General features: G+C 44.3%; 1 protein-coding gene across 10 annotated transcripts in view; it reads right to left on the minus strand.

Moving 5' to 3' along the window:
- Positions 1 to 22,102, minus strand: part of MYT1L (myelin transcription factor 1 like) — a 746,199-nt gene that overhangs the window by 114,924 nt on the left and 609,173 nt on the right. For all 10 annotated transcript variants that reach the window (XM_075341068.1, XM_075341066.1, XM_075341065.1 and 7 more), the window contains 3 exons: positions 19,234 to 19,324; positions 12,293 to 12,400; positions 7,155 to 7,366 (listed from right to left, as the gene is read on the minus strand). In XM_075341068.1, the coding sequence (XP_075197183.1) occupies positions 7,155 to 7,366; positions 12,293 to 12,400; positions 19,234 to 19,324 (411 nt within the window). The remainder of the gene's footprint in view (positions 1 to 7,154; positions 7,367 to 12,292; positions 12,401 to 19,233; positions 19,325 to 22,102) is intronic.

Here is a 22,102-nt window from a genome sequence, read left to right on the forward strand (position 1 = left end):
AACATCTCCTTACCTTTGTCCACCGGCAATGCAGAAGGAAGGAGGTGGACGGCATGTTCCAGCTGCTCATCTCTGCCCCTCCTCTGCTATTGGACAGCTGCAGTGTGACGTCGCTGTGACGCCGCACGGACTGCCCCCTTAGAAAGGAGGCGGTTCGCCGGCCAGAGCAATGTCGCAGGGCAGGTAAGTCCATGTGATGGGGGTAAGCGAGGTTGTGCGCCACGGGCAGCGATTTGCCAGTGAAGCACAACCGACGGGGGCGGGAATGCTCGCTAGCGATATCGGTACCAATATCGCAGCGTGTAAAGTACCCTTTACCTTCTGCTTTTGCCATTTGTCTTTGATGATCTTTAAGGTTTCTTCTATTAAAATAGCTATTGGGTCTATTCTGCCTATTGTTTATTGTCTTTCTAGCTTCTTCAGTATTAGTAGTCTTTATATGTGTCCATAATGCCTCAGGCGGGCTTTGCACACTACGACATCGCAGGTGCGATGTCGGTGGGGTCAAATTGAAAATGACGTACTTCCGGCATCGTATGCGACATCGTAGTGTGTAAAGGTTCGATGATATGATTAACGAGCGCAAAAGCGTCGTAATCGTATCATCGGTGCAGCATCGGCGTAATCCATAATTACGCTGATGCGACGGTCCGATGTTGCTCCTCGCTACTGCGGCAGCACACATCGCTGTGTGTGAAGTCGCAGGAGCGAGGAACATCTCCTACCGGCGTCACCGCGGCTTCCGTAGGATATGCGGAAGGAAGGAGGTGGGCGGGATGTTTACATCCCGCTCATCTCCGCCCCTCCGCTCCTATTGGCCGCCTGCCGTGTGACGTTGCTGTGACGCCGCATGACCCGCCCCCTTAATAAGGAGGCGGGTCGCCGGCCAGAGCGATAATGTTCGCTACGGCAGCTATCACAAGGATATCGCAGCTGCGACGGGGGCAGGGACTATCGCGCTTGGCATCGCAGCATCGGCTTGCCATGTCGCAGCGTGCAAAGCCCGCCTCAGTCTTTGTTTCATCCATATCCAGAGATATAAATCGGTTGTGCAGACCATTTCAAAATACTTCAGGTATGTTGGTCAAATCGAAGTTGGAAACAACCTGTTCTCTAGTCCTTTTGGGCGACTTTACTCAAATCTTTGCTCTCAAAAGTTCATGATCAGTTCCACAGTCAGCTCTTGGCTTTGTTTTCACAGTAATGATCAATGACCTTTATCTTTGTCGAACAGATATGTAGTCAATCTGAATCTTTTAGGCCCTCTATGGTGATATCCATGTGTAAAGTCTTACTTTATAATTTTGGAAGAAGGTGTTCATGATGAGCAGTTGACTTGTACAAACGTCAATGAATCTTCCTCTACTCTGATTTTGTTCACCAAGTCCAAAGTTTCCAACAATGATTCCATGTTTGCTGTGACTCAGTTTGGCATTCAAGTAGAGTTGAGCGAGTACTCGCTATTGTGGCGCCCCTGACCTGGTCAGGCACCACTGAGTACTGCACCCACGCTGGGTGAGTGCAAACAGGTAATCCCAAAGGCTGAGTAGGGTGTGTGCACACAGACACATAGTAACCAGGACACACACACACACAGCTTAGAGGGGACCCCTGGGCAGACCTAGGAGGGGGCGTAGCCCTCGCGTCTCAGCTAGTGGTGCGGTAGTGGGACTGGAAGCTAGAGAGTGTGCAGTGGCAGTCAGAGGAGTAGGAGTGGAGCAGCCGAGTCTGAAGTGCAGACGCAAGTGAGCAGATATACTAGTCAGACCCTGCACGTGTAGTGGCTGCTAGCGGGGGAGAACAGTCACCACAAGTTGGACAGAAAGACACTGGAAAAATCAGCTAGTCTGGAGGACACTGAGGGAACCAGCTGGTCGTGTACGGAGACTTCTGGAGGACTAGGCACGCAGGGGAAACAGGTTCCCGAAGTAGGCTCAAATTTAACTACTTACTAAACCTGCCGGTGTGGGGAACAACAAGTCACACACCAACCAACACAGAGCCCAAGCATCAACAGCAATGAGGGGGCCCATAAGGAGGATCGAGCCTGGAGCCATCTTATCCTTGGTCCACGCTGCCAGCAAATGGGTCAGAAAGGGGAGAAAGGCAGCAGCGACTTCCCTGGATGAATCCCACGGTACTTTAAGTCAGGGGTTGTCCGAAACAAGAAGTGCTAGGAAGGCGAGTCAGCAGTCACCCCTACATCAGCCTGAAGGATACCTGGTTCCACCTAGTTGATCATAGCATCGCCCGGATTGTCTCACTCTACCACCAGAAAGTGAGTAAAATCCCTGACAGACATTTCTGGACTGTGTGTGAGTTCTTCTGTGACCTGTGGTTCTACACACTTACACCTGAGCCCCTGGGGCCAGCCTCACTCTTGGGAGGCAATACCACCATACTGCAAATACCATCAGCCCCAGATGCTCGTTAAACAGCAGTGGCTGTCCCCCATCACCCTGACCGCAATACCAAGAATGGCGTCATGACCCCCCCTATGAAAGTGAACCTGACATACCTGTGGCCAGAAGCGGGTCCCTATAGAGAAGTCCCCGCAGCGCCCCGAAGGCGACCGCTGCAGCGCTGTGGTGGGCGACTCACTATACTAATAACAAATACTGTCTAATACTTGCGTATTTGTTCCGAAAAGTGTGTGCAATGCAAGTCAATGGGGAAAAATTTGCAAAGTAACGAGTAACCCGAATGCCATACTATTCGTGCGAGTAGCGAATAGTGCGGAATTCGGCTTACTCGTTACAGTATGAGTATTCCCCATTGATATGCATTGCACATGCTATTCGGAACAAATACATGAGTGTTAAGGCCCCGTCACACGCTACGATATATCTAACGATATGTCGGCGGGGTCACGAAATTTGTGAGGCACATCCGACATCGTTAGAGATGTCGTAGCGTGTGACACCTCCGAACGACTGTGATCGAGCAAAAATACTCACCTTATCGTTGCTCGTTGACACGTTGTTCATTTTCAAAATGTCGTTCCTCCTTCTGTGCGCCAGTTGTTTATCGTTCCCGAGGCAGCACACGTCGCTACGTGTGACACCTCGGGAACGACGAACTGCAGCTTACCTGCGGCCGCCAGCAATGCTGAAGGAAGAAGGTGGGCGGGATGTTACGTCCCGCTCATCTCCGCCCCTCCGCTTATATTGGGCGGCCGCTGTGTGATGTCCCTGTGACGCCGAACGTCCCTCCCCTTTCAGGAAGAGGATGTTCGCCGCCCACAGCGACGTCATAGGGAGGTAAGTACGTGTGACGGGGGTTAACGACTTTGTGCACCACGGGCAACAAATTGCCCGTGACGCACAAACGACATATCGGCGCGTGTGACGGCGCCTTTAGACAGTACTGATTATGAGTATAGAGAGTACGAATAGTTAAGTACTCACTCAACTCTACATTCAAGTCTCTCATGATAATGTGTAAGTTTTATTTCGGCCTCTTGTTAATTTCTTCTTGAACTTGATCGTAAAATAGTTCAACGTCCTATTTCTTGGCATTTGTTATCGGTGCATAGACTTGTATAACTGTGACATGGATTGATGCTCCTTGTAGTCATAGTCATATTGAGATGATTCTATCGCTCACTGCTTTGTACTTCAGGACAATGCCAGACAATTTCCAGCTGTAAATAAAAGCAACACCATTTCTTCTCTGGGTATCATTGTCAGAATAGTAGACCAAATGTTTGACTGGAAATGTCTAGATTGAGTTCATCTTGGTTCGCTAATTCCGAGTAAGTCGAATCCTGTTCTGTCCATTTCAGCTTTGATTATGCCGAGTTTGCCTTGATTCATGGTGTGCACATTTCAAATTCAGAACTTTATGATATATTTGCAGCTTTTGACCATGCAATATCAGCACCAAGACATCCTTGTGGTTTTGATTCTGGCGCATCATGAGACTTGATTATACTCAGGTCGACCAGTGGCTCTTCGCTAGTAGCTTGTTGAGTGCCTTCCAACCTAAGGGTGCATCTTCCAGCACTGTATCAAATTTCTTTATTTCCATTCTCCATCAAGTTTTCTTGACATGATACAGCAGAAGATTTCAAGGCCTTTCTTCCACACAGTAATGTGGAGCGCAGTAATGAAGGAGCTAAACTGAATAAGAGTTGTATGTTGTCAATACAAACCCCCTCGTTGTGCAACGTCCTGCTACCAATGCCAGCAGTGGGCAATATGCTTACTTTGGTACTTCCATTGAAACCTCTCTGCCTGGGCTGTCTCTGATGGCAAAATACATTGCCGTCAGTTTGGCTTTCAACATCACTGATCCAAACAAATACACAACAAAGACATAAAAAAACACAATACACACAACAAATACACAATACAGACAAATACACAATACAGACAGCACATATACAATTTCAACAGCAAATACACAATACATAGCATATTAACACAATACAAGCATCATATATACAATACACAAAAAATACACATCAAATACGCAAAGCAGAAAACAAAAACTCAATACATGCACCAAATAAAAAAGACACACAACAAATATACAATACAGACATCAAATACACAATACAAACACCAAAAATTCAATACATACATCAAATGCATAATACACACAACAAATACCCAATACAGACATCACATAAACAATATATACAACAAATACACAATACAGACTTCAAATACACAATACAGACATCAAATACTCAATATACACAACAAACAAAATATAGACATCAAATACACAATACAGACAAAAAACTCAATACAGACAATAAATTCACAATAACACATCGAATACATATAATAAACGCATACAGCAAATACACACTTCAGTCAAAAAATGCAAAGTACAGACATCAGACACACAATACACACATTAAACACACAATACAGACAACAAATACAAAATTCATACAACAAAGACACAGTATCACATCACTATACAGTGCTAAAATAATTCCAATATACAATGCCCAAATAATGTCAAAATATAGTGCTCAAATAATGAAAAATATACAGCTACATCTCCCAAAATTTGAAATCTTTTTCGGCTCTCTAAAAATGGCTCCACAAGCATATTTTTTTTATTTTTCTGCACAAATCTGATTTTGTTTTCACCACTTAAATAAAACAAAAACTATTCATGTTTGGTATCAATGTAACTGGAAAATCTTATTTTGAGATTATTAGTAACTTAAAATGAACACTGTAAATAAACAATTCCAAAAATTGCCAAGTTGCACTTTTTTCCGCTATATAGCCATACTTGGATTTTTTTCCCCCTTTCCTGTACATCATATGAAAAATGGTTGCTGTCATTCCCCAAAATAATTTTCTGCAATAAACAAGCCCACACATGGCTATTTTAACAGAAAAATAAAAAGTTATGGCTCTTGGAATAAGGGAAGAAAAAGCGCAAAAACTGAAATTGTCCGCTGCGTGAAGGGGTTAAGAATATTATTCAATCTGCTCCCTGCCACCACCAGGGGGGTTTTAGAAGCTTAAAGAATATTTAATATTGTTAATTTCTTTATATAAACAGTATGCAGTAAGCTCCCCCTAGTGGTGGCTGTAAACAGACATAATTTTGTCATTTAACTGTATGTCTATATAGGGGATGTGGATTCTGTATGCATCAAGATGTATTACACAATTTATCAGCAAACAATTTAGTACTACATTTTGGAAATGTTGAGGCTGCCTTCAAAGAGTACTTACTAGAGCTTGTGTGAAAAGAGTCGCAGTACCTGCTCTTTCAGCCATGTCAGTAATCTCTGGCCTCTGGACAGGAGGCCTAAAAAGTACTTTACATGCTGCGATCTCACTGGCGAGATCGCAAGCGAGCGTACCCGCCCCCGTCGGTTGTACGACACGGGCAAATCGCTGCCCGTGGCACACAACCTCATTAGTCCCCGTCAAACGGACTTACCTGCCCTGCTACGTCGCTCTGGCCGGCGATCCGCCTCCATTCTAAGGGGGCGGTTCGTGCGGCGTCACAACGACGTCACGCAGCAGCCGTCCAATAGAAGTGGAGGGGCGGAGATGAGCGGGACGCAACATCCCACCCACCTCCTTCCTTCTGCCGCATTGTCGGTGGAGGCAGGTGGAGGCAGGTAAGGAGATGTTTGTCGCTCCTGCGGTGTCACACATAGCGATGTGTGATGCCGCAGGAACGACGATCAACATCGTAACGGCAGCAGCAACGATATTAAGGAAATGAGCGACATGTCAACGAGCATTGGTGTCACACGCTGCGATTTCGGTAACGGCGCCGGATGTGCGTCACTACCGACGTGACCCCGACGATATATCGTTACCGATATTGCAGCGTGTAAAGCACCCTTAAGACCTGTCTGTTACTTCCTGGCATTCTTTTAATTAGCTGGCTTGGCACGACGTTGCATCAGGTCAGGTCAACAAATGAAAAGAAGAGTCATGGATGCAGTCACGAGGTAGTTCTCAAAATTTCTGTCCCGCAGACAAAGATTACTGATGTGACCAATGAAATAGATCCTGTGAATAGATTCTTTCTCTCTTTATTTAGTACCTAAACTTAATTTCTTAGGTCATGGCTGTTGTTTGGTGACAGTCCAAATACTAAAAAACCCCACAAATTGCTCAAAACAATTGCACAATCTGCATTGCTCTTGCCAGAATGTGCACACAGGGCAGTGTACAGGCTCAGTAGAAAGTCTATAAGCCAAAGGTATAACTTGAAGCTCATGGGCTCCAGTGCAAAAGCTCCAATAGGGCACCAAATATTACTGGTCTTTAATAGTATTCATCTTTTCATATAGGTCTTTTTGGGCCCCTTAGGTTTCAGGACCCAGGTGCAATTGAACCTGTGAAACCAATTGTTGTTACACCCCTAGTATGAGCCTACAAACCATGAGGGCTCAGACTCATAAACTTTCTATTGAGCCCGTACACAGCTCTGTGTCCATGCTGAGGCAGAAGTTCAGTACTCCTGATTCCTGAGCAAGTGTTTTAAGCAACCAGTTGGGGTATTAGCACCAGGACCACCACTGATCTGCAAGCTGTTTAAGCATCACCAATAGAGTAAGTAATTTGTAGGTCAGAAATAGGATATTGTATTGTAGAACAATCATGTAGACACAAGCCTCTAGTAAACCAATGGTACAGCTTAGCGTTCAGGCCACCTACCATCATATCCTTTTGGAGATATATCCCTGGACTGCACCTTTGGAGCTATAGCCCTCTTTCCGTACGCATGGTTTTCATAATTGTTATATTCAAATGTAGTCTTTGAATATTTCTCCAGTTCCTTGGCCAAGTTGGAGCGAGGTGTGGTCGTTGATACATTGTTCCTGTAACCGTACTGTGGAATTTCTAATTGCTTTACAAAACACATAGGCCTAAAAAAGGGAAATGAGTTATTCACTATTTTATACCAATGAAGTCATTTCTGCATGATATACAGTTGGCACAGACTGAGAAACATTGTATGTACACATGAAACTGCGAGACTTGCCCGAGCCGAGAATCTGATGAGATACAACTGTTCGCTGTGATTCGGGAACCATTGAAAAAAATTACAATTACACAGGAATATTGATTCATGATTGTATGTTAAATAGGCTTAAAGGAGTTATCTCCATAAAGACACCCCTGTTCAAATGTCTTAAAGGGGTTGTCCACTCTAAATCCATAAGTCTGCAGTAAAGTGATATGGATACTCCCAGCCAGAATCCGACTACACTGTTTCTGGCACGCTCGATACAAGTGTATTGAGTAAGGCTGCGCCCCTCTATTTGTGTTCTGGCTGGGAGCATACATATAGCATGCTTGTGGTCACATGACCGCCATTCCCAGCTCTGACACAGGAGAATCCTTACAGTGCACAGGGTGCGCAATGTGAGGACTCTGTTCCCAACCTTCATCTGCATAACTGACAGCTCATAGGCTTGATTACAATTAATCAGTTGTTAGTCAGGGAAGGCGAGGTTGGGATAAGAGGCAGAGACTTGGAAAGTGCTTTTACACTTCCAGAGCACTTAAGCCCTATTTGCATAAGAGTTAAAACGATGATTTTCCAGTTACGAAGCAACAAGGGACTGGGGCTGTGGGGATGGCGGGTGGGTACTGTAGGAAGGATGGATGGGGCACATCCAGGGTGGGGACTGTGGGGGCACTTCTAGGGTGGGAGCTATGGAAGTACATGGCTTATGATGGGGCATATCCAGGGTGGGGACTGTAGTAACGGTGGATGGGGCATATCCAGGGTGGCGATTGGGGGGCCACATCTGGGATGGGGGGGGCTATAGAAGTGCATGACTTATCATAGTTCTCTTTCTCGAAGTCTATGACATTCGCTCACATACCGCGCTGCTATCTCCACTGCGCTCTCTTCTTCCCCCAGCAGGATATATATTTTCTCTTCCTCCTTCATGGAGCTGAAATCCGGGAAGAGATGGGAGAGTCTCCTGAAGTGAGTGTCCCTCACTGCTGAGTACTTGGTGCAGTGTAGCAGGAAGTGGGTTTCATCCTCCAGGGCCTCCAGGTCACAGTGTTGGCACAGTCTGTCCTCCCTGGGCTTGTAGCTCTGCTTGTGTCGGCCGGATTCGATGGCTAGACTGTGGGCACTGAGTCTATATCGGCTCAGGGTCCTGCGGTCTCTGGGATCTGGGAGTTTTTCCAGATATGGGGCCAGTCTGTAGTCTCTCTGTAGTCTCTGATATGTGGTCAGTTTCTGTGAGGTGTTGATGTCGGTCCTCCAGTCATTGACATACCTCTCCTGGCCCTCGTCTACCATCTTCCTGATTCTGGTTCTTGTCAGGCTGCTGTGATTAGTTATTTTGTCCAGTTGGGTTTGGGAGGGCTGTGCCAGGGGTCCTGGTTCATCTGGACCACGTATATATATATATCAGAGCTTTGTGGTGATGGGAGCTTGGATTGCTACTCTGTAGATGAGCCTGAAATGATAGTGACCTCTTCAGAGCTGCTAGGTGTAGAGGGAATCTGCCCAGCTCAACTCGACAGGCACTGTTGGAAGTGCTTCGATGGAGCTGGAGAAGGTGCTTACAAAATTCCAGGTGAAATATTTCTGTTGGGCTGGAATCCCACCTTAACCAATCTGGGTAAGTGTGAGGGCCCCAGATTTCGCTGCTGTACAGGAGGATTGGGGCGATGATGGAATCGAAGATTTTTAGCCAGACCCTCACTGGTGGCTTCAGATGATACAATTTCCTTCGGATCGCAGAAAAGGTTTTGCAGGCCTTTTTTTTCAGGGTCTCTCTGGCTTGTTTGAGGCTCCCTGACTGGTGAATTTCCAGGCCCAAGTAGGTGTATTTGTCTGTTCCTGTAAGAGTGCAGTTGTTTAGGACAAATGGATAATACTGGTCAAATCTTCTTTTTCTCTTCTGGAACACCATGATGTTGGTTTTCTTTAGATTGATCGGTAGTGCCCATGTGGAGCTGTATTTCTCCAAGATTTGTAGGTTGTCTTAAAGACCTTCCTCGGTTGGTGACACCAGCAGTAGGTCATCTGCATAGAGCAAGAATTTCACCTGGGCGTCATGGAGTATGAGACCTGGAGCAGGTGAACATTCCAGAGCAGTAGCCAGCTCATTGATGTAAATATTGAAGAACGTTGGACTTAGGCTGCAGCCCTGTCTGAATCCTTGGCTCTGCTGGAAATGAGCCGTTCTTCTACCGTTCACACTCACGCTGCAGAGGTTCTCGGTGTAGGAGCTTTTGATTACATCGTAGGTCTTTCCTTCTATTCCGCTTTCCAGCAGTTTCAAGAACAAGCCCGGGTGCCACACTGAGTCAAAGGCCTTTTTAAAGTCTACAAAGCAGGCATATATCTTCCCATGCTTTGTATTGTGGACGTGGCTCTGAATGAGACTGTGCAGGGTGTAGATGTGGTCCGTGGTGCGGTGGTTTGGCACAAACCCTGCTTGGCTTTTGCTCAGGACATTGTGCTCGGTAAGGAAACTGATGACCCTTTTGTTTAGGATGCTGTTGAACAGTTTTCCCAAGTTACTGCTGACACATATGCCTCTGTAGTTGGCAGGGTCATACCTGTCCCCACTCTTGTGGATCGGTGTAATGAGTCCTTGGTTCCAGGTACGAGGAAAGTAGCCAGCACTCAGCACAATGTTGAACAGTTTAACCATTGCAGCTTGAATTTCTGGTGGGCTGTACTTCAACATCTCTGGGGGGATTCCATCCAGACCACTAGATTTTTTACATTTTATGGAAGTGATTTTCTCTGCAACTTCCTGTAATGTAATTGATGTGTCCAGTGGGTTTTGGAAATCTATCTATCTATCTATCTATCTATCTATCCCTCTATATATCCCTCTATCTATCTATCTATCTATCTATCCATCTACAGTGCTGGCCAAAAGTATTGGCACCCCTGCAATTCTGTCAGATAATACTCAGTTTCTTCTTGAAAATGATTGCAGTCACAAATTCTTTGGTATTATTAACTTCATTTAATTTGTCTTCAATGAAAACAAATAAAAAAAATGTCATAAAGCCAAATTGGATATAATTCCACACCAAACATAAAAAGGGGATGGACAAAAGTATTGGCACTGTTTGAAAAATCATGTGATGCTTCTCTAATTTGTGTAATTAACAGCCCCTGTAACTTACCTGTGGCACCTAACAGGTGTTGGCAATAACTAAATCACACTTGCAGCCAGTTGACATGGATTAAACTTGACTCAACCTCTGTCCTGTGTCCTTGTGTGTACCACATTGAGCATGGAGAAAAGGAAGAAGACCAAAGAACTGTCTGAGGACTTGAGAATCCAAATTGTGAGGAAGCATGAGCGATCTCAAGGCTACAAGTCCATCTCCAAAGACCTGAAAGTTCCTGTGTCTACGGTGCGCAGTGTCATCAAGAAGTTTAAAGCCCATGGCACTGTGGCTAACCTCCCTAGATGTGGAAGCAAAAGAAAAATTGACGAGAGATTTCAAGATTGTGCGGATGGTGGATAAAGAATCTCGACTAACATCCAAACAAGTTCAAGCTGCCCTGCAGTCCAAGGGTACCACAGTGTCATCCCGTACTATCCGTCGGCGTCTGAATGAAAAGGGACTGTATGGTAGGATACCCAGGAAGACCCCACTTCTTACCCTGAGACATAAAAAAGCCAGGCTGGAGTTTGCCAAAACTTACCTGAGAAAGCCTAAAATGTTTTGAAGAATGTTCTCTGGTTAGATGAGACAAAAGTAGAGCTTTTTGGGAAAAGCCATTAAAATAGAGTTTACAGGAATAAAAAGAGGCATTCAAAGAAAGAACACAGTCCCTACAGTCAAACATGGCAGAGGTTCCCTGATATTTGGCGGTTGCTTTGCTGCCTCTGGCACTGGACTGCTTGACCGTGTGCATGGCATTATGAAGTCTGAAGACTACCAACAAATTTTGCAGCATAATGTAGGGCCCAGTGTGAGAAAGTTGGGTCTCCCTCAGAGGTCATGGGTCTTCCAGCAGGACAATGACCCAAAACACACTTCAAAAAGCACAATAAAATGGTTTGAGATAAAGTACTGGAGACTACTAAAGTGGCCAGCAATGAGTCCAGACCTGAATCCCATAGAACACCTGTGGAGAGATCGCAAAATGGCAGCTTGGAGAAGGCACCCTTCAAATCTCAGGGACCTGGAGCCGTTTGCCAAAGAAGAATGGTCTAAAATTCAAGGAGAGCATTGCAAGAAACTCATTGATGGTTACCGGACGCGGTTGTTCGCAGTTATTTTGGCTAAAGGTTGTACATTTAAGTATTAAACTAAGGGTGCCAATACTTTTGTCAGGCCCATTTTTGGAGTTTTGTGTGAAATGATCAGTGATTTGATTTTTGTTGCATTCTCTTTTGTGTTTTTTCATTGCAAGCCAAATAAATGAAGATAATAATACCAAAGAATTTGTGATTGCAATCATTTTCAAGTAGAAACTGAGTATTCTCTGACAGAATTGCAGGGGTGCCAATACTTTTGGCCAGCACTCACTCTATCTATCTATTTATCTATCTATCTATCTATCTATCTATCTATCTATCCCATTATCTATCTATCCCTCTATCTATCCATCTATCTGTCCATCTATCTATCCCTCTATTTATCCCTCTATCTATCTATCTATCTATCTATCTATCTATCTATCTATCTATCTATTTATCTATCTGTCTGTCTATCTGTCTGTCTGTCCGTCCGTCTGTCTATCCATCCATCTGTCTATTTATCCCTCTATCTATCTATCTATCTATCTATCCATCTATCTATCTATCCCTCTATTTATTTATCCATTTAGCTGTCTGTCTACTTACCTTAAAACACGATCCGACGCTTGACTAGATTTTGATGCATCGCAACTTTGATGTTTTTCTTGAGCTTTTGCTAATTTCTCTGCAGCAGCAATAGGACATCCTGAAAGACTGAAAGAAGATTTTAGATTAGTGAGTAATATTTATTTTGCTTAGTCATATAGTGTTATCATATTCCACAGCACTTTACAGACATCATTATCACTGACCCTACTGGCGCTCACAATCTAAATTCTCTATCTATCTATCTATCTATCTATCCCTCTATCTATCTATCTATCCCTCTATCTATCTATCTATATATCTATCTATCTGTCTATCTATATCTATTTATCTATCTATCTATGATTCTAACTATCTATCTATCTCTGTCTCTCTCTATCTATCCATCCATCTATCTATCTATTTATCTATCTATCCATCTGTCTATCTATCTACCGATTTTGCACGTTTTCCCGCCTACAAAGAATGGAGAAGTCTGCAAGCTTTATCTTAGGTACACTTCAACTGTGACAGATAGAACCCCCCCAAAAATCCAGAAAATCCCATTGTATGATTTTTAAATAATTAATTTGCATTTTATTGCATGAATTTAGTATTTAATCACCTACCAACCAGCAAGAATACTGGCCCTCCCAGTCCTGTTATTTTTTTCTTTAAGAAGTTCCTACTCTGCACTCATTACTTTAATTTATTATACCTGTTTAGACTCATTACCTGTATAAAAGACACTTGTTCACACACTCAATGAATCACACTCCAACCTCTCCACCATGGTCAAGACCAAAGAGCTGTCTATGGAAACGAGGGACAAAATTGTAGACCTGCACAAGGCTGGGATAAGCTACAGAACAATAGGCAAGCAGCTTGGTGAGAAGTGAACAACTGTTGGAGCAATTATTTGAAAATAGAAGAATCACAAGATGACTGTCAATCTTACTTGGTCTGGGGCTCCATGCAAGAGCTCGCTTCATGGGATAAGGATGATTCTGAGAAAGGCCAGAATTAGCCTAGATCTACATGGGAGGACCTAGTCAATGACCTTAAGTGAGCTAGGACCACAGTCTCATAAATCACCATTAGTAATACACTTCACCATCAGAGATTAAGATCATGCAGAACATGCAAGGTCCCCTTGATCACGTCAGCACATGTCCAGGCCCGTTTGTAGCTCCCCTATTAACATCCAGATGATCCACAGGAGGCATGGGAGAAAGTCATATGGTCACATGAGACCAAAATAAAACTTTTTTGTATGAACGCCACTCGCAATGTTTGGAGAAAAATTAGGATTAATACAACCCCAAGAACACTGTCCCAACCATGAAGCATGGGGGTGGAAACATCATACTTTGAGGGTGCTTTTTTGCAATGAGGACAGGGTAACTGCACAGTATTGAAGGGAGGATGGATGGGGTCATGTATCACGAGATTTTGACCAACAACCTCCTTCCCTGAGTAAAAGCATTAAAGAGGGGTATGGCTGGATCTTTCAGTATGACAATAACCTGAATTTTGTAGCCAAGGCAACTCAACACTTGCTCCGTAAGAAGCATTTCAAGGTCCTGGAGTGGCCTAGCCAGTCTCCAACCTTAACCCAAAAGAAAAACTTTGTCGGGAGCTGAAACTCAATGCTGCCACGACATCCCCGAAACCTGAAAGATCTGGAGAAGATCTGTATGGAGGAGTGGGTCAAAATCCCAAAAATGCTGCAGAGTGTGCAAACTTGGTCAAGAACTACAGGAAATGCCTGACCTCTGTATTTGCAAACAAAGTTTTCTACTAAATATTAAGTTTTGTTTTTCTGTTGTATCAAATACATATTTTATGCAATAAAATGCAAATAAGTTATTTAAAAAAGTCATACAATGTGATTGGATATTTCAGTGGATTCTGTCTGTCACAGTTGAAGTGTACCTACGATAAAAATTAAAAACGTCTCTATTCTTTGAAGGTGGGAAAACTTGCAAAATTGGCAGTGTATCTGTCTATCTATCTATATCTATCTATTTATCTATCTATCCCTCTATCTATCCATCCATTATCTATCTATCTATCTATCTATCCCTCTATCTATCTATCTATCTATCTATCTATCTATCTATCTATCTATCTATCTATATCTATCTATTTATCTATCTATCCCTCTATCTATCCATCCATTAGCTATCTATCCCTCTATCTATCCCTCTATCTATCTATCTATCTATCCCTCTATCTATCTATCTATCTATTTATCTATCTCTCCACCTTTTCAAGGACTTGTTTAAAGACTGTGACTAACTTGACAACCACTGAATGGTCCAATAAAGACACATAAGGATAGATGTATTAAAACTTGTTAACTTGTTATCGCCCCTTTTTTGGCATCAAAAGTGGCAAATTTTGGCATATGCTGTATTTGTGCAAACATTTGGGACTTTCTGCTATTTTGTGCTGCTGCTCTTGCCTCTTTAGAAAGTTTGGTGTGAATATATGTGTCGTTAGATATGTAAATGACCTGGAAACCAAGTTTCCAAATTGTGACTTTTTCAAAAAGACACAAAAAAAGTGAAAATCTAGTAGAGGGCGAAGAAGAGGGTAAAAATTGGGATAAGAGTTTTTGATGGAAGTTTTCTTATCCTTCATATTTATGAAACATGTGATACTTTAATAAATTTGGCGCATGTAATGGCCGAGCAACCACAAAGAAAGCCATCAACATTCTTACCTATCTTATATGATAAATATTTCAATTCTGCTAACATACTCTGCAGTAGAAGAATCTGTGGACCCACCTGATGTAATTCTTATGGCTAGCAGCGGAATAATCGCGGTCGCAGGGATCGCGACTACGACCGGGCCCTGGATGCAGGGGGCCCGCCCACCCCAACCCATGCTTCAGCTGGATGTGCATCCAAGGCCGAAAGGAGAGGAACAGAATATACCAGGAGGATGACAGTATATACCAAGAGGGGGACAGTATTCAACAGGAGGGGCACAGGAGAAGAACATATATACCAGGAAGGGGACAGTATACACAAGAATGGGAGACATGTATACCAGGATAGGGGACATATTTACTAGGATGAGGACATAACAGGATGTAAGACATATATACCAGGATGGGGGACATATTTACCAGGAAGTAGCCCAGGATGAGGGACATTTACCTGGATGAAGGACATATTTACCAGGAAGGAGGCCAGGATGGGGGACATTACTACATAATGGGGGGGAAGGCAACTCATATGTCTTTATAGGATTTAGAACACTAAAGGCCGCTTTACACGCTGCGACATAGCTAGCGATTGCTAGCGATGTTGAGTGCGATAGCACCCGCCCCCGTCGTTCCAGTGATATGTGGTGATCGCTGCCGTAGCGAACATTAACGCTATGGTAGCGTCACACGCACATACCTTGTCAGCGACGTCGCTGTGACCGCCGAACAATCCCTCCCTCAAGGGGGAGGTGCGTTCGGAGTCATAGCGACGTCACTAAGCGGCCGCTCAATAGCAGAGGAGGGGCGGAGATGAGCGGGATGTAACATCCCGCCCACCTTCTTCCTTCCTCATTGATGGTGGACGCAGATAAGGAGATGTTCGTCGCTCCTGCGGTGTCACACATAGCAATGTGTGATGCCGCAGGAATGAGGAACAACATCGCTACGTACGAGACAACGATTTTTGGTGTTTGGACAATCTCTCCAAAACCAACGATTTTTGTCTCTTTTGCGATCGTTTAAGGTCGCTTGTACGTGTTACACGCTGCGATGGCGCTAACGACGCCGTATGTGCGTCACAAACACCGTGACCCCGATGATAAATCGTTAGCGATGTCGCAGCGTGTAAAGTACCCCTAAATGTATACATACTGTACATATATATACATCTGGTCAAATGTGGGGATGGGGGCACAAGTCCAAAATTTGCACCAGGGATTATCAAACTCTAGTTATGCCACTGCTTATGGCCATCTATTTTGCCCTATATTACTTTCTGTAATTCTAACTGATTTAGAAACGAAAATAGAGGTAATGTATAATCAGAGAACTGTTTTCAATCAGTTTTGCTTCTGGCTACACAAATGTAATTTTAGCCAAATTTACCAAACATCATGCACACTTGATCATTTTGTAGCCCCTTTAGATATAACGGTGTCTGTCGGTATGTTCACGTTTTTTTCAGTAAGATTTAGTCCACTCCAAAAACAACCTGAAATGTATCCAGGAAACGATCAAAGGAATAAACATATTCATTCTTATGTAAAGAACATTTGTTGTTCATATATTCAGTCTTTTCAGGTTTCCGAAACGCCAAGCGGTTAAAAGAAGTCACCTGACAATTCTCAGGCGACATTGGCTAGGAGGATACTCTATACCTATATTACAAGGGAATCGAAAGTCTAAAAAGCTCCTCAGGCTCTCAAGATTTTGAGCGTCTTTTTGAGCGTTTTCTCAGTGTTTTAAGATTGCTATAGGTTTTATCATTTTTTAATGGAATTCAAAAAGCATCCAAAAATTATCGAAAATAGGGGCACAAAAAAGTCTGAAAAAATGTAAAAAAAAATTGGTGGGTTAAATTCTTGAAAAAGTTGGAAAAGCAAGAAAATTAAGAAAAAAGCCCATAAAAAAACTTGGTAGGAAAGGAACAATTACTGAAAGTCTTTTGCTTGAAAAAAAGATGGTTTTGGCAATCTGAAAAATATTCTGTAAGCACAACCCTTAAGGCCCCATGTGCACACTGCAGTTTTTGATGCGTTTTTGGTGCAGTTTGTGGTGACCTTTTAGTCACCACAAACTGCATGCTTTTCCTTCCTCAGTAAAGTCTATGAGATTTCAGATTTGCTAAGAAAGCCACGGACCCCACTTGGGGGGAGGGGCGACATAACAAAGGGGGAGGTAGGGAGTGATGGGGTTAATAGGGACAGTTTGAGGTATGCCTAATATGGCATTTGGGGATGGTCTTAGCCTGGGAGGAAGAGGAGGAGTAGGGAAAGGGTTAGTCCGGGAGAGGGAAGAGTTACCTCCTCTTCTGTTTCCGGACGCCGAACGATCCCCGCCCACCCTCCCTTTGTGTTGTTATGTGGGGGATGTTTTGTTTGTTTTTGTTTTTGTTTTGTTTTTTTTTTTGTTTTTTTTGGGTAGTTGGGATGCTATTTGTCACAGCAGCGGGTGGGGTAGGTCTGGTCCAGAGGTTTGGAAGTGATTGGTGGCTGGACCGGGAGTCATTGTCTTGGTATGGTGGCTCTCGGTTCCGGGATGTGGCAGGCACGGGGTTCTGCCAAAGTGTGGGGTGTCAATCCGTGGGTGATTGGCACCTCGTCTCTGGGTCGGTGTGTTGCGTCCGGGGACAGGGGGAGTAGCAGTTAGTGGACTGGGCCTACCCCGGGGGGTATTGTAAATGTTATTGTCTATTGTTACCTTTATGTGGTTGTTTTGGGTCGCCCGTTGGACGGCGTCCCTAAGGTGCTAGTTTGTAAAACGATAGGCAATAAAAGGCTGCTGTGGCCATTTGAACCAAGTCGCATGCAGTCCGTGTGTTTATTCTTAGAGGATAAGGGGTTTGGTTACACAAACATCACGACCGGAGAATCCTCCCTCCGCTGGTCATGTGCACGTTGCTTTTTTTGGCTGCATTTTTGTGTTGACCACAAAATTGCAGCGTGTCAATTATTTTTGCATTTTTCCCTATGTTTTTCACCCATTGAGATAAAATAATGCATAAAAACTTACATGGTCAAAAAACACACCAAAAAGCATCAAAACGCATCAAAACACATGCTTTTTTTATACTTTTTTAGGTCACAGGGTGCATTTTTGTAGTTACTACAAAACTGCAGTGTGCACATAGCCATAAGGTCGCTTTATACACTGCGACATCTCTAGCGATGTCGCTAGCAATCGCACCCACCCCCGTCGTTTGTGCATCACAGGCAAATTGCTGCCCGTGGCGAATAATATCGGTGGTATGCGTCACACGCACATACCTTACTAACGACGTCGCTGTGACCGGCGAACAACCTCTTTTCTAAGGGGGTGGTTTGTGCGGCGTCACAGCGACGTCACACAGCAGGCAACCAATAGAAGCAGAGGGACGGAGAGCTGCCGCATTAACGTCACTCCCACCTCGTTGCCGGAGGACGCAGGAACGCTGTTGTTCGTTGTTCCCGGGGTGTCACACGTAGCGATGTGTGCTGCCTCAGGAACGATGAACAACCTGTGTCCCAGAAGATCAGCGACATTTGGAAAATGAACAATGTGTCAACGATCAACGATATTTGAGGTAAGTGAGATCGTTAGCGGTCGCTCGTACGTGTCACACGCAATGACGTCGCTAACGAGGCCAGATGTGCGTCACGGATTCCATGACCCCAGTGACATCTCGTTAGTGATGTCGTTGCATGTAAAGCGGCCTTTAAGCTGTTTTTTCACTATTTCTCCATTATTGCTACTGGAGGGATTTTCCATTCATGAATTTGGCTTGAAACCTATTTACATCGACATCCACAGCCATTTTCCAACCACTTTGGTAACAGTAAAGTAAAAAAAAAGCAGAAAGTTGAAAAATAAGTTTTGACTTTGTGAAGAAAAACTGTTGAAAACCGATGCATTCATCTCATTAATTCTAGTAGTTTACCACTGTCATTAAGTCATTACATTGAACAGAGAAATATCTTGAATGGTCACCAAGTATGTGCTCTTGTTAAAGTAAAAAATAAAGAGAAACACACATTGCAGTCTACGTGAAGGGCAACAGTCAGGAAAAAGTTTTTGCTTTGTGCCAAAAAAAATCCCTAGATCACACATTTCTTGATCTTGTTATATGACAAACGGAAACTATTCAGTAGTTTAAGAAAGCAAAGTAAGCACCAGCTGTCATCGCTTCAATTCAAATGGGACTACCAGAAAGTGCTGCTGTAGTAGAAATGTCCGTCTGTAGCAGTTCCAGCGACGCTGTGCCTACCTTCTGTGAGAATTCCTGTTGCTGTTTACGTGGCCTCTCCCGGTGCAACCTGGTGTCGGGCACTTAAGAACATTTTCATGCATGGCAAGAACTGAGTAGAAGGAAAAATAAAAGAAGGAAAAGAGAGAGATCAGTATATTAATTGCAATAAAATTCAAGATATGATTAATATAAATATTTAATAGTAGTCGGTCACCTCTGAAGTGCAAAATAAACTGTTATATAGGGCACTGAGCCCCTATAAAAATCATATTAGCAGTATACACTCCATTGTTGGAATTAGTTTGAGAATGCTTTATATGCAAATGAAGGGGATTTGGTGCACCATTGAAGTGGCCAAATAGTTGGTGCAGCATTACATCTTCCCTCCTCAATTTACATACTGAGCAGTTTTGTGGCTCTGATTGACAGCGTAGGCATGTCCATAGCGAGCAATACTCGAACTCCAAACATGACAGTGCCCATGCACACTGACTATGGCTGGAAACACATCTATGCGAGTAAAATCAGTCCGACTGGGCTGAAAAAAACTCGGCTGATTTTAGTTCACGTTAGGTCCGAGTGCAACGCAAGTGCGATGCTTTTTCTGAATAAAATAATGATTTTACTAGCGTGTGTAATGCGTGTGTAATGCGTGTGTAATGCGTATTTTTTACTATGTCATCTGCCATTCAGCTCTGCTACATGGCCACTGACAGCAGACACAGACAGCCATGTAGGAGACCTGAATGGCAGGTGACAGCAGACACAGACAGAGCCGCACAATCAGAATGAACTCGGGTGAACTTCACCCAACTTCATTGTCATGCTGCGGCTCTGTCTGTGCCGCGTCCTGATTAGCGGTCACCCATGAAGGATTCACCAGTGACCGCTAATCCCCTGAGTGACTGAAGTTAGCAGCCCTCTCTCATACTCACCCCGATCCCCGATCCCCGGCGCGGCGCTGCACGGCGTTCACACTGCTCCGGCGGCTTTTACTATTTTGAAAAAGCCGGCGGCTCATTAAACAATCTCGTCTTCCCTGCTTTCCCCGCCCACAGGTGCCTATGATTGGTTGCAGTGAGACACGCCCCCACGCTGAGTGACAGGTGTCTCACTGCAACCAATCACAGCAGCCGGTGGGCGTGTCTATACTGTGCAGTGAAATAATTAATTAAATAATTTAAAATTGCCGCATACATTAGATGCGACAGTTCTGGGACTGTACCCGGCTCTTCCCGATTTGCCCTGGTGCGCTGGCAAATCGGGGTAATAAGGAGTTAATGGCAGCCCATAGCTGCCACTAAATCCTAGATTAATCATGTCAGGCGTCTCCACGAGATACCTTCTATGATTAATCTGTAAGTTACAGTAAATAAACACACACACCCGAAAAAATCATTTATTAGAAATAAAAAACACTAACAAATTCCCTCATCACCAATTTAATAAGCCCCAAAAAGCCCTCCATGTCCGGCGTAATCCACGGACCTCCAGCGTCGCATCCAGCTCTGCTGCATGAAGGTGACAGGAGCAGCAGAATACACCGCCGCTCCTGTCAGCTCCACGCAGCAACTGAGGTGAGTAGCGCGATCAGCTGAGCTGTCAATGAGGTTACCCGCGGCCACCGGGTAACCTCAGTGACAGCTCAGCTGATCGCTCGGCTGTCTTCAGTTGCTGAGTGGAGCTGTCAGGAGCGGCGGTGTCTTCTGCAGCTCCGGTCACCTTCATGCAGCAGAGCTGGAAGCGACGCTGGAGGTCCGTGGATTACGCCGGACATGGAGGGCTTTTTGGGGCTTATTAAATTGGTGATGAGGGAATTTGTTAGTGTTTTTTATTTCTAATAAATTATTTTTTCGGGTGTGTGTGTTTATTTACTGTCACTTACAGATTAATCATGGAAGGTGTCTCATAGACGCCTGACATGATTAATCTAGGATTTAGTGGCAGCTATGGGCTGCCATTAACTCCTTATTACCCTGATTTGCCAACGCACCAGGGCAAATCGGGAAGAGCCGGGTACAGTCCCAGAACTGTCGCATCTAATGTATGCGGAAATTCTGGGCGGCTGCTGACTGATATTGTTAGTCTGTGGGGCTCCCCATAACGTGGAGCTCCCCATCCTGAGAATACCAGCCTTCAGCCGTATGGCTTTATCTGGCTGGTATTAAAATTGGGGGGACTGCACGCCGTTTTTTTAAATTATTTAATTAATTATTTCACTGCACAGTATAGACACGCCCACCGGCTCCTGTGATTGGTTGCAGTGAGACACCTGTCACTCAGCGTGGGGGCGTGTCTCACTGCAACCAATCATAGGCGCCTGTGGGCGGGGAAAGCAGGGAATACGAGATTGTTTAATGAGCGGCCGGCTTTTTCAAAAGAGGAGAAGCCGCCGGAGCAGTGTGAACGCCGTGCAGCGCCGCACCGGAGATCGGGGATCGGTGAATATGAGAGAGGGGTGGAGAGGGATAGACCGACATGGACAGAGAGTGAGGGACAGAGATAGTGACCGACACAGAGAGAATAGAGACCGAGAGGGCGAGACCGACTGACAGAGAATAGTGATTGACAGACATTGTGAGACATCACTCGTTTCCAGTGTTTTAGGAAACATGCGAGAAATGTATTTTGAAAATCGGATGACACTAGGATGGTGTGAGTGCCGTCCCGTGACATCTGATTTTTTACACGCTCCCATAAACTTGCATTGGAGATACTCGCAGTAGAAACTCGCAAAAAAGCAGCATGCTGCAATTTTTTTCTCAGTCCGATTTGGACTGAGAAAAAAATCGCAGATGAGACCTGAATCATTTACTAACATGTGTCCGATTCCAATGCGAGTTTTTCTCGCATTGCTCTACTGTGAGAAACTCGCAAGTGAGAAGCA

This window comes from Anomaloglossus baeobatrachus, chromosome 3 (genome assembly GCF_048569485.1).
Source record: "Anomaloglossus baeobatrachus isolate aAnoBae1 chromosome 3, aAnoBae1.hap1, whole genome shotgun sequence".
In the NCBI taxonomy this organism is placed as follows: domain Eukaryota; kingdom Metazoa; phylum Chordata; class Amphibia; order Anura; family Aromobatidae; genus Anomaloglossus; species Anomaloglossus baeobatrachus.